This window comes from Xiphophorus couchianus, chromosome 7 (assembly GCF_001444195.1).
Source record: "Xiphophorus couchianus chromosome 7, X_couchianus-1.0, whole genome shotgun sequence".
Lineage (NCBI taxonomy): Eukaryota > Metazoa > Chordata > Actinopteri > Cyprinodontiformes > Poeciliidae > Xiphophorus > Xiphophorus couchianus.
In genome coordinates, this window is record NC_040234.1 from 25,596,614 (window position 1) to 25,613,385 (window position 16,772).

The window sequence follows — 16,772 nt, forward strand, 5'->3', positions numbered from 1 at the left end:
CCTCCATGACCATGTTTCGTATGATGAGGTTTTGTTGAGCTCCAGGTTTGCTAAAATGTTGCAGTGTAAAATGTGATTCTTTTTTGTAATATTTTGTGTTCGTAAGCAGAAGGCATTAGTTTTTCTCTTTCCCAGAAGTTTCTGAATAAAATGTCAGCTGTGGCAGACAAGAGCGCTGGGGTGAGGGTGCACGTGCTCTCCTGCCTGACTAGTTTTTCCAGCTCGAACAAAAACTAGGTCCCACCTCCCAAATGGAACAGGACCGAGACCGGTAGAGGACGCACCACCCGGAAACCAGAAGTCCTTCTCACCTGAAGCACTGGCCCGTCACGACGGCTACTGTCGGCTCTGATATTTGGAGAAACCAGCTCATCAGCAGGTAGCGAAATCGCAGCTATATCTCGTATCTCAGTTGATTTTGAGCAGTTTACACAACGTTCACCAGTCACCGCGGAAGGATACATCGCAGAATAGACGAACTGGTTGTGCATAATATAAGAAATAGAGGAAATAAACGAAGTTTGCCATGTTCTTTGGGCGTTATCTGTTAACTTGTAGAAGATGGAGGGTTTTTACATTTCTGCTCGAACATTTGTGGTGCGTTTGGAACTATAAGTAGCTTTGATAGTGTTTTAACTTAACCAACCCATAACTCATTGTAAACTAACCGGTAAAGCTGTTCATCAATCAGGGGCGGTGTTTGCTGTCATGTTTCTGTGCTTTATGCACGTGAGCTCAGGCGGATTATTTCCCCAACCTAATTATGTATAATTTTTTTGCAGATGTTCATTTCGTTCTAAAGCAATATAATGTAGCTGAAGACAGAACGTGACCAAACCTGCGGTTCCAGACATTTAAATAATTGTTTATGTTATTGGGAGAGTTTTTCGCTGACGCTGAAGTTGGTATCTGATTCGGTGATAAAGCACTTAGTTCACTTCTTTTAACAAACTTGGACTCCCGATTCTCTCTCTTTAGAAGTCAAAAATCCCCAACCTGGTTAAACAGAAACCAGATTATTCTACAGTGAACATAAAGCTTGGTTTGTGAAAAAACACAAAAGGATTTGTTCAGTGTTTCTTTTGTTTGTTTTAGTTTTACAACAACCTCAAATGGGATTCAGCTTGACACCACAGTGCTGAGTTTTGATATTCTTTTTGATAGTTTTGATATTGATATTCTTAATCAATATTCCTAATTGATTAAGAAGATTGACTTGGGGAAAACCTTCTGTGTGACTCCAGATTGATAGAGCGTAATTAAACAACACAGTGTGGTCGGCCAGTCACTGGAACCTCTGCTTGGAAGGTGACAATATCTGCCACTGCATATGTGATTTGAACTTTCATATTTAGTCTGTTTAAAATTCTTTACTCGATTCTAAAATGTTTCATGTGAAATAGTTTCCTGGGCTAATTTATTTATCAATAATTCCCCAAACTTTCATGGGACCTTGAACACAACCATTAGGTCACTACATCATGACGTGGTAAGACTGGTAGAGGTGTGAATGACTGCTCATGTTCTTTAGAAATGGAATAGTTAATAATCACCACCTTTTTTCTTTTTCTCCTTTCTAAAGATTAAGTCAAGTAAAAAAATGTTCACAGGAATGATGGCCAACAAAGTTCAAATCATTCACTGGGGATAAGGCATTTCATCATTTTTTGGGGAATAAATAAATAAATATATACCTTTAAAAAGTTGAAAGAACGTATTGAATTGCCTCTTTGGTAAAGGTTTCACATATTGCAGTCTTTATTTTAAAGAAACGTTTTGGTTTAGAATAATCCAAAGAGTTAGGTTTGACCCAAGTGTCAACAAAGGTAGTCCAGACACAAAGAGTGAAGTCAAATGTGATACCAACTTCTGCTGACCTATTGCAAAATGAGGTTCATTCCTGTTGAGTTTCCTTAGCTCAGTTTGAACTAGACAGCTGCCTTTTCACAGTAAGATTCCCAATCAGCCATTGCTCATCACCGTTTCTTTATTTTTAAAGCTTTTGTGTGCGTCAACAGTGAAACTTAATGCATTTCTTTAATCCTCGTCTTTTGCTGAATCACTCAGACAGGCTTGTCAGGTTTTATTACACCTTGTGAAATATGTTTTTTTGTCTTCAAAAAAAACAACTTACTGCTTGTTTTACCAAAACAAATCTCCAGACCTGTTTCATGTTTATGTCAAACCCTTTCCTAAAAGTCTGAATGGAATGATGTGCTCCAGGTGCAGGGATGGACTCCCACAGTCAGGTTCTGGAACGTTTACGGACGGCCTTCAGGTCAGGCATCACTTTGCCGCTGGAGTTTCGTCGAACTCAGCTCACCAAGCTGCTGGCCCTGGTCAAAGACAACGAGGAGCAGATTGTAAAAGCGTTACACCAAGACTTAGCAAAGGTACCTGACACCGGTGTTACACAGACTGCACCACCATATGACCACACGAGAGTTGCGCAACCAAAGCCTGAGGGATTTACTTGTCTTCCTGTCCTGATTATGATGCAAAAGGAAAGTTTTTTGTTGTTGTTTTACTCCTGCTGCAACCATCCGACTGCAGAAAGTTCCTGCTTAGTTTTTACTCAACTTTGTCGTAAATTGTTTTAAGCTGCATATGCAATTCGGATCGGTATGCATAATTTCTGCTGAGGGATAACATTTGTCTGCACTGCTGCTTCTGCATTTCAGCCAAAATTTGAGAGCATCCTCTCCGAGGTGGAAATAGTGACCAATGAACTGCATCATGCCATCTCCAACGTGGCGACCTGGATTCAGCCGGAGTATGTGTCCAAAAACCTGGTAGGTTCCCCTGACCGCTGCGTTCGCTGCTGCTGCTTTCAGCAGAGAGAGCGCTGGGAGAAAGTATTTGTTCCCTTAGAGATTTCCTACATACAAGCCTTTAATGTAAGGCAAACAGTTTTTAAAACTGTTTTAAAACTAATTACTACGGTAACTTAATGCCTACCTGTGCCAGCATTGACATTTCTATGAAGCATTTCTGATAACTGCCAGGGAACCTTTGACATAAAATTGCTGGCCCACTCACTGCAAAATAGTTTTAATTCAGCCATGTTGGATGGCTTTTTGTTCCGGAGAGTTTCATGAAACCATTGCAATTGCCCCCAAATTTGGGGCCTCTAGGGATGAAGGGGGTAACACCATGCCGACAGTCAACACTTGGATGTCTTTGCTACTTGAACGATCTGCTATGATTAATGGAACCACAAATGTCCTCTTCTGAGAAAAATCCCTGAATGTCACCTTATCAGTTTGCAACCATAATAATCCTGGCCCATGAAAAGAGCTAAAAAAAAAAAAACCCAATAAAACAAAGGCTTTGGGTGCTTTTGTCAAATGCTGGACTAAAATTTTTTCGAGATGTGGTGGTGGGACCTTATGGTGCGTTCACACCAAATGCGTTTTGAGCATCAGGCGCTTCTGGTTTACATTCAAAGTCTATGTGGCGGCGCATTTCGAGCGGCGCAGTTTGGAGCGTTAGACGCGCCGAGTGAGTCCAACAGGAGCGTTGCTTCACATCGACTTTGAATGTAAACCAGACGTGCCTGATGCTCAAAACGCGTTTGGTGTGAATGCACCAAAAGTGCACACGCATCAAACTTGAAGCGCCAGACCTGTTTTTGACGCATGTAATGGATTTGGTGTGAACGCACCATGAAAACAAGCTACTCATGCTTAATCATTTACCCTGTAGTACAGGGTTAGTTTTACGCCAGATGTAAAAAGGAGACATGCCTTCTAAAAACGTCCATGTTTGTCCCCTCAGTCCACAGAATAGTTTCCCCAACAGTCTTGGGAATTATGAAGATCTTCAAAGCCTTGGAGTTCTCCTGGGATGCCATTTTTGTAGTCTCTTTTCTCATTGTTGAATCATAAACTCTGACCTTTATAAAGGAATGTGAGGCCTGTAGATATTTGGACGTTGTGGAGTCCTTAGTGACCACACCATCTTTTGGTGGGAATGTTTATAGACAGTAACAGTTCTGTGGAGTGATGTCGGCTCTTCATTCAGGCTACCATAATAGAAAAATGTCAGATAACAGGATGCTGAAAAAATGTAGTTTTATCCTTTTTAAGAATTCCAATTCTACGTGTCATATCTGCTTTTAGAAATTTTAGGAATCATTTTAAAATTTCACATTTAATCCAACAATCTAGTTTTACCAGGAAACACTTAGTAATACTTATTGTGTAAAGAACAAATACCTGTTGAGTCTTGTTTGCGCTGTGGTGTGAGCCAACCAGTCAGAGCAGGAAGGACATGCAGAACAGAGCGATGACCAAACTCCCCCTGACATGATTTAATCATTTTGAATTGGTTGTAAGCTTATGGCTTTGCCCTTAAAGTGTTAAGCGCTCAATAAGTTAAATTAAATTAAAGTAAATTAATTTTAGGAGATACAATCACAGATCCGTTACACAGATTTTCACAGATTCCTTCAAAACCCAATGTGTCGTGGCTTGTTGTAGTTGAGCTGATGCCTTTTTGTCGTTTTCACAGGCTACAAAACTAGATGACTGTTTTGTGCGGCGGGAACCGTTGGGAGTTGTGCTCATCATCGGACCCTGGAACTACCCCTTGCAACTCCTCATTTTACCACTAGTTGGAGCCATTGCTGCAGGTCTGCAGACTTTATGTTTTATTATAACTTGCTGACATTTTTATTAAATGTCAGCAAGCTGTGTCTGAATCCTTTAGACTGTTCCAAGGTGAAAGATTCTTCATGCAGCTTTTATCTTCGTTTCGATGCTGTAATCTGTTCTCATGTGTCGCGTGTTTAAAGCTGTGTGAAGTAACAGTTAATGTCCCTGACAGGAAACTGTGCAGTCATCAAGCCTTCAGAGATCAGCTCGGCCACAGACTGCCTGGTGGCTGAGCTCATTCCTAAGTACCTGTCTCAGGTGAGCTGAGGGCTCACTGCCTGTTCTAAACACTTTTCATGTTTTATGCTGGTCCAGTTTTGTTCTGTGGCTGCTCCATGTCAGCTCCATGTCAGCTCCATGTCAGCTCCATGTCAGCTTCATGTCAGCTTCATGTCGGCTCCGTGTCAGCTCCGTGTCAGCTCCATGTCGGCGTCATGTCGGCGTCATGTCGGCGTCATGTCGGCGTCATGTCTTCTCCATGTCGGCTTCATGTCGGCTTCATGTCGGCGTCATGTCGGCGTCATGTCGGCGTCATGTCAGCTCCATGTCAGCTCCGTGTCAGCTCCATGTCGGCGTCATGTCGGCGTCATGTCGGCGTCATGTCGGCGTCATGTCGGCGTCATGTCGGCTTCATGTCGGCTTCATGTCGGCGTCATGTCGGCGTCATGTCGGCGTCATGTCAGCTCCATGTCAGCTCCGTGTCAGCTCCATGTCGGCGTCATGTCGGCGTCATGTCGGCGTCATGTCGGCGTCATGTCAGCTCCATGTCAGCTCCGTGTCAGCTCCGTGTCAGCTCCATGTCGGCGTCATGTCGGCGTCATGTCGGCGTCATGTCGGCGTCATGTCAGCTCCATGTCGGCTTCATGTCGGCTTCATGTCAGCTCCATGTCGGCGTCATGTCGGCGTCATGTCGGCGTCATGTCGGCTCCATGTCGGCGTCATGTCGGCGTCATGTCAGCTCCATGTCAGCTCCATGTCGGCTTCATGTCAGCTCCATGTCAGCTCCATGTCAGCTCCATGTCGGCTTCATGTCAGCTCCATGTCGGCTTCATGTCAGCTCCATGTCGGCTTCATGTCAGCTCCATGTCGGCTTCATGTCAGCTCCATGTCGGCGTCATGTCAGCTCCATGTCGGCGTCATGTCGGCGTCATGTCGGCGTCATGTCGGCGTCATGTCGGCGTCATGTCGGCGTCATGTCAGCTCCATGTCAGCTCCATGTCGGCTTCATGTCAGCTCCATGTCAGCTTCATGTCAGCTCGTTCTCTGCCCTCACTGTGCTGCTGCTTCCTCAGGACTGCTATGCGGTTGTTCGTGGGGGAGCAGAGGAGACCAAGGCTCTGCTGCAGAACCGATTTGACCACATCTTCTACACAGGTAGAAGCCCTGTGGAACTCCACATCTGCTGCGCTGAACCAAAAGCATGCAGCACCAGGTTGCATGGTGTTTAGAGGTGTACATCTGATGGTTGCTGATTGGTTGGAAAGATGAGTCACCTGACATGTGAAGCCATGAGAATATGTGAGCACTCCTCCTACCAGACATGGTGGGCTTCATTGAAACCGTTTGGTTTCCTGGTACAGACGGGGCTTTGAAGAGTCTGACTGAGGTTTTACGTCCCATAATCCTCTACTGCTGCCAAGGTTATTAGTGTAGCACACTGCTGTGTACTCTACACCATAAAATCATCATACAATAACCAATTATGAAACTGCAATGCACATTACATTTTGTTAAATGCCATCATCAAAATCGTCAAGTCTAGTCATTATCAAGTATGTTATTATGAATCAAAAGCAACTCTAAACAGGCCATTTAGTGTTTCAGCTGTTGTGCAGTTATAATGTTATGCACTCATCAAAAACATATCTGGAGTGTTGGTGTGATTCTTTCATGCTTGTTTGACAAATCATTTAATCCTCATGGCAACCATTCAGCTGTTAAAACGCCTCAGTGGACCGAGCCCCGCCTTTGAGATGCAGCTCCTCCTCAGAGTTTCCAAACTTTTGAGCCTCCACCTCACAGAGCAGCCCTTCCCTGTGACTCCTCCACTCAGCTCCTTCAGACTAGTGGCATCAATTAGCAAACACCTGGTGGAGCTGTGGATCTGCTGAGTTCATTATAGGAGCTACTTCTAAGAGCAACCCTGGGAAAATGTTAAAGAGTTAATAGAGGAGCCATGCTGTGATGACTTCCTGAAGGCGGAGTTTCATAAATAGCAGGAGTTTTTAAAGAGACAGATGCCCAATTTCAAGGCATTAAATTACAAAGTCACATTTTTTAAGTCCTATTTTGATCTTTTTTATTACAATTAAAGATAACATAGTTGCTTAACTGTGCTATGAGTTGATACTTTCTGCCCCTTTAAATGATCCTTCTAGCCTGGAAAAAGGACACATCATATGCATTCTTGCAAAATATGATATTGATGTCCATGATGAATGTCTAAGTTCAGTCCTTTTACAATTTCACATGAAAATGTTGCAGCTCTTTCCTCTGTGACCTTTGACATTGAAGCTCCTCCCTCCAGGCTCCCAAGCGGTGGCTCGCAGCGTGGTCCAGGCCGCCTCTGTTCACCTGACACCCGTAACGTTGGAGCTGGGCGGTAAGTGTCCCTGCCTCATATACGGCCAGATAAACATCCAAGCCGCAGCCCACCGCGTGGTCTGGGCCAAGTACTTCAATGCAGGCCAGAGCTGTGTGGCTCCAGACTACGTGCTGTGCACCAAGGCTACCCGGGACGCCCTGGTGCCCGCCCTGACCACCGTGCTGGAGGAGTTCTATGGGAAGGAGCCGCAGAAGAGTCCGGATCTGTCCCGCATCGTGTCCGCTCGCCACTTCACTCGCCTCATGAAGCTGCTGGAGAAGACCAAGGGCAAGGTCGTTATCGGAGGACAGAGCGACGAGAAGGATAAATACATAGGTGGGCCTTTAACTAGACTTTGGAGAACAATATTATGCATCTGACTAATCAGGAGCTGCTGCTGACAAATCATTTCCAAACATTTATTCATATCGTAGCATCTGAGTAGCGAGATTCCTTTATGTAAAGCTCACTCTGACTCAGCCATGTTTACTGTCGCCGGAGAGACGTGTTCACACCAGCCGTTAAAAGATCTTTTTTGAAAGTTGGTAATAAGCTGGACGTGTTCAAATGTATTTAAGGTGAAGTGAAGAAAACACTAAATCCTCTTTCTAATTAAGGATAATAAAATGTTGCCATATAAATGCTGTTGCAGCAGTTTTGCGTCATGTAAAGCTGCTGTCAAGGTCATTGGCACAGCAATGACCTTGTGTGTCAATAAATTAGAAAATCATAGAACAGTTTATTTGTCTCAGTAATTGAATGCAAAAGGTTCAACTTATATGTATATTCATTACACACTAAGTTATACATGTCAGTTTCTTAGGAATTTAGTATATTATACTAAAAATGCACCAATTTCAGTTTTCTAGCCGATCACCGATCTTTAAAAAGCCTGACCTGATTTTGGCCGATACTGTTTTTATTTTGTGAAATTTTGCTAAATACAGCAAGAAAGTCGCTGAGCTGGTAACAGTGGTTGATTTTTAGACGAGGTAGATAAGACCGTCTTGACATGCAAGTATCGACTGATCACCAAAATTAAGTAAATCGGGGCTGATTTATGGATCGGGACTGATTTATGGATGTTCCCCTACGTTACACTGAACAGCAGTCAGCACATGGATTCCTGCGTTAGTGCGGCGTAGCATGGAGGAGGTCAGGAAGCCAGGCTGACCTTCAGCTCATCTGCATCGTTGGTTCTGGTGTCTCATCTCCTCTTGACGACAGGCCACAGATTCTGATTCTTTATCAGAATTTTGTTTGATTAGTTTGACGTAATATTACATTTTTGGAAAACCTTAATTCTGAATTTTTATCAGCTTTAGTCCATGATCATAAACATTATGATTATGGGTTAAATAAACACAATAAATATATCACTCTGTGTGTAATAAATGTAATGGACATTAAATTTATGATTTAAAATGGCTAGTTAAATAATTTTTTTAAATTATACTCCAGTTTCTTTGAATGTGTTCTGAGTTGTTGAGATGCAGTTTTGTAGTAAAAGTGAGTAACTTTTGAAAGAGAACATTTTTTTCAGGTTTGCCTAAATTCAAACTTAACACTCAAAGATAATGTATTGTGACGTTTTCCATGTGTGTGTCTTCCAGCTCCCACGGTGCTGGTGGATGTAGAGGAAGACGATGCCCTGATGGGGGAGGAGATCTTCGGCCCCATCCTGCCCATCCTGACTGTGGAGGAGCTGGAGAAGAGCATTGAGTTGGTGAATCGTAAGGAGAAGCCGCTGGCGCTCTACGTGTTCTCTAATGAATCCTCTGTAAGGACCAGAACTCTGCTGGCTGCTTGCTGAAAGCTGGAAGCCCGGAGCTGTGAGGATCACCATGTTGTTGCTCTCTAAGGTGGTGAAGACGACAATGGAAAAGACCAGCAGTGGAGGCTTCTGCTCCAACGACGGCATCATTCACATGGCCCTGCCTGGGCTGCCCTTTGGGGGCGTAGGTAGGTGTACATGCTTACTCCATCTTTTTCTCTTCAGGTTACAAACTATGAGCCATTTCTATCTTATTTTCCATAAATGTAGAAAAATCCATTCAAGAACAAACTGGTTGATATGTTCTTTTGTTCTAATACTTCAAAATAAGAAAGAAAATGTTGTTACTGTTTTAACCAGGATTTGGTTCAAGTACCAAAACAATTATATATTTTGTATTGATAAAACGTGATGAGCCACACTTTTTTGAAGGTATTTTATTTAGTAGGAGCGGATATAATGTTGTGTTTTATATGGTGGAGGTTGCTGCAGTGTGTTTCTCTCCCCGCTCATCCAGGGGCCAGCGGCTGGGGCTCCTACCACGGCCGCTGGGGCTTCGAGACGTTCAGCCACCGGCGCGCCTGCATGCTGCGCGGCTGGGCTCTGGAGAGGCTCAACGGCCTGCGCTACCCGCCTTACAGTGAAGACAAGCTGAAGTGGCTGCGCTGGACCACGTCTGCACACAGCAACTGCTCTCTCATGTGACGCGCCTCTCAAAGGCAGCCTGGCAAAGATGGATGTGAGAATTTAAGACAAATAGAAACTTTTTACACTGAAACAGCTTAGGAGGAAAATAAAGTGGGTTTTTTGCAACATTTTGGAAGGTTGTGGGTGTATTTGTATAAATTAATATCACTTCTTTTAAAGGTGTAAAGTTTTCTACATTTTACTGCCTATATTTTTAAGATGATTTTTTTTTTGCTGAGATCCTTTCTTTGAAAATATTGCTACACTGGTATCATTTATAGCATTGTCTTTGTGAAACTGTAAGCATTTGTCCCTTTAGTCAGAATAACGTAAATAATTTTTTTTTTTTTTCCTTTTTACTTCTGTTGCAAAACAGAGAATTCCATCAGTTTCCTTAAGTCAGACTTTTCTGCATGGATTTCACATGACAGTCCTCTCCAGGCTGTGGTTCTCCCTGTTGCTGGCTCACCTATCCTGGGACACGTCTGCCTTCCACACAATTTTCTATTAATATGCTGTGGATACAGAACTCTGTGAACAGCCAGCTCTCTTCAGCAATGACCTTGTGTGTCTGATTGTCTCCTGGACATCTGTCCAGTCCTACTGACCTGGAGTGAGAGACTCAGGAAACCTCAGCAGGTGTTCAGAGTTCATCTGCTGTTTAGGATGCGACATCACAAGTTTCCACTCATAACCTTATTCAATATCAGTAAATCAGTATTCTGATTTTCTGAAAGAATTTTTGGGTTTTCATTATCTGTATGCCAGAATCATCAAAACTCCAAGAAACAAGGAATGTCACTCTGTGTGATGATTCTATATAATATATGAGATTCACTTTGAGATGATGGGCAAAAAATGTTGCAATTTTATGCAATATTCAAAATTTTTTAGATGCAGGATGAATGAGTATTACACTACAGAAGAACAATATGCTCCACAAAGGAAATATGATTTAAAAAAAACAAAGTGTTTGTTCTTTGGGAGTATTTTGTGGTCAGAACCAAGATATTGCAGGAAACGCCAGAAATCGTCCAGCTGCCTTCAGTTTAATCACTGAATGATCATATCATCGTATCAAGACTAAAAACAAACTGAAAGCTGAACTGATATGTTCAAAGTTCAGCTAAAAACTGACTTTGTTCACCTACATCTTTTATTTTCTCTAATTCAAAAATATTCATGTAGAAAAACATGTTTAATAAGTCATTATGACTCATTAAGAGGTCTGGTTATTTATTTAAAGATCTTTTTCAATTCATTGCTGCAAATGGGTTACATTTCTCCAAAAATGGAAAAGGAAACAGTGACTGAATGTGCAAATTTATGACAATAAAATATGATTTTCAGAAGTAAAAACTGTAACTAAGAGTTTTAAAGCCCTACAAGATTATAAGAGTGTTTTCAGTCAGAAGGGTTCGGAGTCATGGACGGATCAAGCAGAGACACTTTGTGGTCAAACTAATAGTCTTTATTAGAAATCTGAATAACAAAGGTTTCCACTCCTGAAGGGATTTCTGGCAGCCATCTTTGTGAAACTCTTGCACACTTCAGGAAGCTCACTGGTTTGTTTTTTTTTGTTTCTTTTTTACATCCATTAACGAAACACTTGATTTGTACCAGACTTGATGAAGAGACTGTAAGCAGGGTGAAAGGTGACTGCTGATGCCTACAGTCAGTCTGGATTATGTGGAATTTATTTCATTCACTGCAGGAATGAAGTTCTGCTTCTTTTAAAATATGAACCTGAGCTACTCAGCAGAGCGTCCATGGTGGAGAACAGAGACCTAGTAAAGACAGAGAGGGAAGCTGGGTTTTGCTCTCAGAGTTCAGGGTTCTGGTTTGTATGAAGAGGGGGAGCTGGTACCAGGCAGGACCTGATCTGGGGAAGCAGACTCTGGCTGTGGGGAGGGACTGGCTGCTGCTGCTGCTGGTTCCTTCTGCACCAGCTCTGGCTCATCCTGGCCTGCCTGCGGGGGATGCACCAGAACCCGGTCAATCAGCCCAAAGTCCTGAGCCTCCATGGGGCTCATGTAGCGGTCCCTCTCCATCACACTCTCTGAAAGGTGGAAAGAAAACAGCCTCTGTTTACCGCTGGTCAGATCACATCAGCCCAGTGAAAACCTCAACTCAAACCTTCACTCAGGTTTCTGTAAAACCTGAACTGTCACACTTTCAGCTGACAGGGTCACTTCAGCACCCATCAGGACACATGTCTGTACTAAGCTGGCAGAGCAATGAGTTGCAAATTTTTTTAGCAAACTTCTAATAAATCATTTCTCCTCTGCTTCCTAACAATCTACAGCAAGCAGAAGAGTACAATTCAAAAGAGAAGCAGCATGAAGGAGTTAATTGGAGGACTGCAAAGATTTTTTAATTCAGATTCCCCATATATTCTTAAATGCATCGTCCTCCAGGAAAATCACAAATATCAGTTCATGGCTGATCACAGAAGCAAAAACATGGAATATTCTGCTAGACAGACAGAAGGGGACAGGCTGCCTAACACCACACAGACAGCAGCTGCAAAGAAATCATTGTCATTGAAACAATTTACCAAATGAGATTATAACATTGTCTAGTTATAAAATGTTTGCACATTTGGCAAAAATGTGGTTATTTAATAAGCACACACCCAAGGTGGTTTAAGAGAGAACAATTAACTTAACAGTCATGTTATTAGACTGTGGGAGGAAGCCAGAGAACCCACAGCAAGTACAGGGAGAACATGCAAATGCCATCCAGAAAGACCGTGGGCCGGGAATCGAACCCAGGACCTTCTTGCTGCAAGGCAATAGAACTGCGCCACTGTCCAGCCCAGATTTTATTCAGACCTCTGGGAACTAATCAATTTACAAAAGTACAAGTTTAATTTATCTCGCAAGAAACAAGTCTTTAGTTCCATTGAATAATTTCCTCTCTATTTTCACTAATATAGTATTTACAGTCTCCACAGTCTGTTACTGGCTGCATTCAGTGTAGAATAACATCACAGCAGGGCCCATCTTCCCCTAAAAACCTTTACTTCTTCAGGCTCACATCTTCACTAAGCCTCACTAACCTACCTATGGTGTCCAGCAGCTGGCCTGTGTGCTTTGCGTAGATGTGGTTGATCTGTCTCTTCAGCTTCAGGATTTCCTCAGCCTGGATGGCGATGTCTGTGGCCTGGCCCTGGAGACACGGCACTCTGTTAGCTCCATCTTTATTCTAGGTGTCAACTTTCCAGATCTTAGCTCTGAGGGGTCTGAACTGGCCTGCTTACCCTGGCCCCACCTGAAGGCTGGTGCACCATGATGCGGGCGTTGGGCAGCGAATGCCTCATGCCAGTCGTACCTGCAGCCAGGAGCAGGCTGCCCATGCTGGCTGCCTGGCCAACGCACCAGGTGGAGATGGGATTAAGGATATACTGCATAGTGTCATAAATGGCCAGCCCTGCTGTCACCACCCCGCCTGGACAGAAGAGGGAATATAGGTCAAGATTCAGGACTGAGTAGGAAATCCTTCAACACAAACACATTCAGAGGAATGTGAGTAGTTAAAAATGAAAGTAGACACTGATGAATAACAATAGCAATACGTTTTAAAGTTTTTATGAACACGTCATTAATGTCAATGTGAACTAACAGTGGAGCTAACAATGAGCTAGCAGAAGAGTTAGCTGTGAGTTAACAGTGAGCTAATACTGAGCTAACAGTGGCACTATTAGTGAGTGCCACTGTGTGAGCTAGCAGAAGAGCTAGCAGAAGAGCTAGCTGTGAGTTAACAGTGGAGCTAACAGTGAGCTAACAGTGAAGCTCCTACCTGGACTGTTGATGTACATGTGGATGGGCTTGTTGTTGCTTTCTGACTGGAGGAAGAGCAGCTGGGCGATGACCAGGCTGGCTATGTTGTCATCAATCTGAGCGATTCAAAAAGATACTTGATAACAAATTCCTCTGAAAATGTCTTCATATTTTCACCATTACCATAACACTTACAGGACCCATCACACAAATGATTCGTTCTCTCAGGAGGCGAGAGTAGATGTCGTACGCCCGTTCTCCTCTGCCCTAAAACACAGTTGTGCTTTTAGCGGCTTTATCATTGCAACATGTTCAACAAACGTTTCTGGTTATGTGAATTCAGTCAATAAATATACAAAACATTTACATAAAATCCACCAACACCGCAGCACATTTTCAACACAAGGACTGAAAAAGAGGCCAAGTCAAAGTCAAGAGGAATGCTGTAATGAGATCTTAACAGTGTCAAAACCCCACAGTGAAGACCACCTTGTGGTGCATTGTGGGTAATTCTTAGTCAGGCTACTCACCGTCTGCTCCACCACTATAGGGATGAGAGGACTCCTCCACACCGGACTGTGGTGGAAAGACCTGCTGACCTTCACAGTCAGACCCCCGATGTTCAACACCCTCTATCAGACAGAAATCAAGTTTTCATCTTAAGATTTAGATTAAAAATATTCACTTCAACCAATATGTTTGTTTCAGAAAGGAAATGAGACGGACATCTTTAAAAATATTTCCTCAATGTAAAAGGAGAGTCCATCTGGACTCCATCTACCAGTTAACATTAATAGAGTGATTCTCTATATTCAATAGAAAAGTCTTTATTACAGCATTTAAGCCTTTTTTATAACCCAGCAGTTGTACTGGGTTTCCTCTGCTATTCTGATTATGTTTGAGAATAAAGTCAGGCTTTGGCTAGGCCACTCAAAGGCTACATTAAACTTGATCTGCCAGGGGTCTGGACCATTTTGGGCTTATAATAACATAATGTGATGTTTGTGGCGCTAAGTGAAGTTTAGTGAGCTGAACAACACACAAAAATGGAATACAGGTTGCAGACCCCTGAACATTTTATTTAGTAAAGAAAGTCACTTCATTTCCTGGAAAGTCAACATAGAGCGGCCACTACTACAGAAACAGAAGAAAAAGAGCAGATTGAAGCTGTTTAGTAGCGATGATTGGATGAAAGCAAGATATGGGACGAATGCTGGATTTCGATTGGCCAAGCCGATATTTCTGCATCTCCCATCATCTGGTGCTGCAGATGGTGGGAGATGTAGAGGCAGACATTTTCTCTTTCCATCAGTAAAAAGTAATTTGTACATCATTTTTTGTGATGATAATGAAAGTTTGATCATCTCAGTGACACGTCCAGCAAACAGGTAAAAACTACAACGAAAACATTACCTTCTGATGAATTAAAAACAGTTTTTCATTTAGAAGTGGATGTTTAACTAATAGTGTGAAATTGCAGCAGAGAGATGTGAATGTGACCAGCCAGTCTGATCCTTCATACAGTTGAAAAAAAATTGAAAAAACAATTCATTCATATTATTTTGCTGTCGATCGCTTTTGGTTTCGGATTTAACAATTCACATTAGAAGCGTTAAATCCGAAGCAATTCCGATTTAACAATCAGATTAGTCACACCGGAATAGAAACTGTTAAATCATATTAACAATTGAAAGTCATGGACCAGTTTTCAGAAACTAAACCAGAGCTGTGAGAAAACACGAGCATAAAGTTTTTCTACTTGATCTGAAAAATAGAGCTTCCAATTACATCAGTCATTTTTAGAGGTCTGCTAAGAAGTAAGAATGTTCAGCTTTTCAATAAAAACAGGTTTTGTAGCATATTTCCTGACCGAACAGTTCTGAACGTGATCAGGATGCTGCCGTCCTGTTGTCCAGGCAACAATCAGTGGAGAACAGACACAGCTGCTTTTGCTGCTCGGTTGACACTAACGGGCAGGTCTGGCAGCGGCTGCCTCCTTAAAGCAGCTGCCATGCTGCCATGAAGGCGAAGCAACAGCAAAAGACAGCAAACAAGAACTTGACGTGAGCCGCGTTCAGTGGCGCAGCTGTACCCGACAGACTGCTGGAACACAAACTGGTTCTGTACTCACCCGTAACAACATTCTGGAAGTGTTTTCCAGCTGCAGCCCCGTCTGCCTGACCCTGCTACACCGGAACCTATTCTAACTCGACCTTTGGTGAGCTCTTTCATCATTTCCGTCTTTTACAGGATTGCCTTGTCGCCACCGTGTGGTGTGAATAGACTCAGTCAGGTCGGGTGGCCTTTCTTTTTCTTCTCTCTCTCTCTCTGGTTTTCTTTTTATTTTAGTTTTACAGAGAACGACTTTTCAGCATAAACAAGCAAGTTCATTTTGAGTGAGATGATAAAAGCTAATGATGATGTTATAAAACCGTTGAGAATTTTAACTAATCAGAAAAATGCACCAAAACATGAGTAGAATTATATTTCTTTATTGTAGATTTTAGAATACCTGAATTTGCATAAAATGTAATATTTTTGTCTACCAGATGACTTGATTGTAAATTATGAAATCAGACATTATGAACAGATGTTACTGAATTGAGTTGCATTTTTTACCAAATGGTTCTTTAGTGGACTTGAGGAATTTCTTGTATGGCTAATTTTTACTTTTACTTGAGCAAAAATATGTTGAAGTAGTGCAAATCATACGGCTTGCTCTACTCACCTCTGGATTGAGCTATAACTGCTATGGAGCTCATCAGACTTTTGTGAACTATTGTATGAAAACATCTTTGCTCATCTGACTATCTTATCATTCTGACCTACAGTGCCTATAAAAAGTACTCGCCTTCTTGGATTTATTTTACCTTTTCTTTTTTAACCAATCATTCACAATGAAAATTAGCACAAAAAAATCTTCAATGATGAATTGAAAACAGATTCATTTAATTAAATGAAAATATAAAACTGAAATGATTGTGCTTATGGGTGATGATTGCACAAATAATGCTCCCTGACCCCCACCTGGGGGACTTTTTAGTTAATGCACCTCTTTCTGCAGTTACTAGATAACATCTGCTTTTCACCAACTCCATGTGTGTGGAAGACAACAAACAAAACAGACGAGGAAGTAGTTCATATAGGCCAGAAAGATTGGTTTATAATTTAATGTTTTATTTTCTTGATGAAAAAGTGTGCCAAAAATCAAATATTTATTTAATTTTTAAGGTGTTTTAAGGTGACTTTGAGGCAAATAATCCAATCATGTTTGTAATAGTGTAAAAATG

General features: G+C 42.2%; 2 protein-coding genes across 3 annotated transcripts; one reads left to right on the forward strand and one right to left on the reverse strand.

Moving 5' to 3' along the window:
• The first annotated feature begins 226 nt into the window (after window positions 1–226).
• On the forward strand, window positions 227–9,833 carry aldh3b1 (aldehyde dehydrogenase 3 family, member B1). The gene is made up of 10 exons (XM_028022106.1): window positions 227–379; window positions 2,224–2,393; window positions 2,682–2,792; window positions 4,513–4,633; window positions 4,828–4,913; window positions 5,948–6,029; window positions 7,183–7,575; window positions 8,853–9,019; window positions 9,102–9,201; window positions 9,531–9,833. Exons 2-10 carry the CDS (start codon window positions 2,232–2,234, stop codon window positions 9,716–9,718), a joined length of 1,410 nt encoding a protein of 469 aa, XP_027877907.1. The 5' UTR covers window positions 227–379; window positions 2,224–2,231; the 3' UTR covers window positions 9,719–9,833.
• Window positions 5,608–15,740, reverse strand: clpp (caseinolytic mitochondrial matrix peptidase proteolytic subunit). Of its 2 annotated transcripts, XM_028022117.1 has the most exons (8): window positions 15,614–15,740; window positions 14,013–14,114; window positions 13,678–13,749; window positions 13,502–13,598; window positions 12,963–13,150; window positions 12,766–12,871; window positions 11,616–11,759; window positions 5,608–5,942 (listed from the first exon to the last, which is right to left on the reverse strand). In XM_028022117.1, the coding sequence occupies exons 1-8, from the start codon at window positions 15,623–15,625 to the stop codon at window positions 5,902–5,904; spliced, it is 762 nt and encodes a 253-aa protein (XP_027877918.1). In that variant the 5' UTR covers window positions 15,626–15,740; the 3' UTR covers window positions 5,608–5,901. The 2 variants fall into 2 exon arrangements, with proteins under 2 accessions (XP_027877918.1, XP_027877917.1); XM_028022116.1 differs by lacking the exon at window positions 5,608–5,942 and having other exon boundaries at window positions 11,147–11,759.
• Window positions 15,741–16,772: the final 1,032 nt, after the last annotated feature.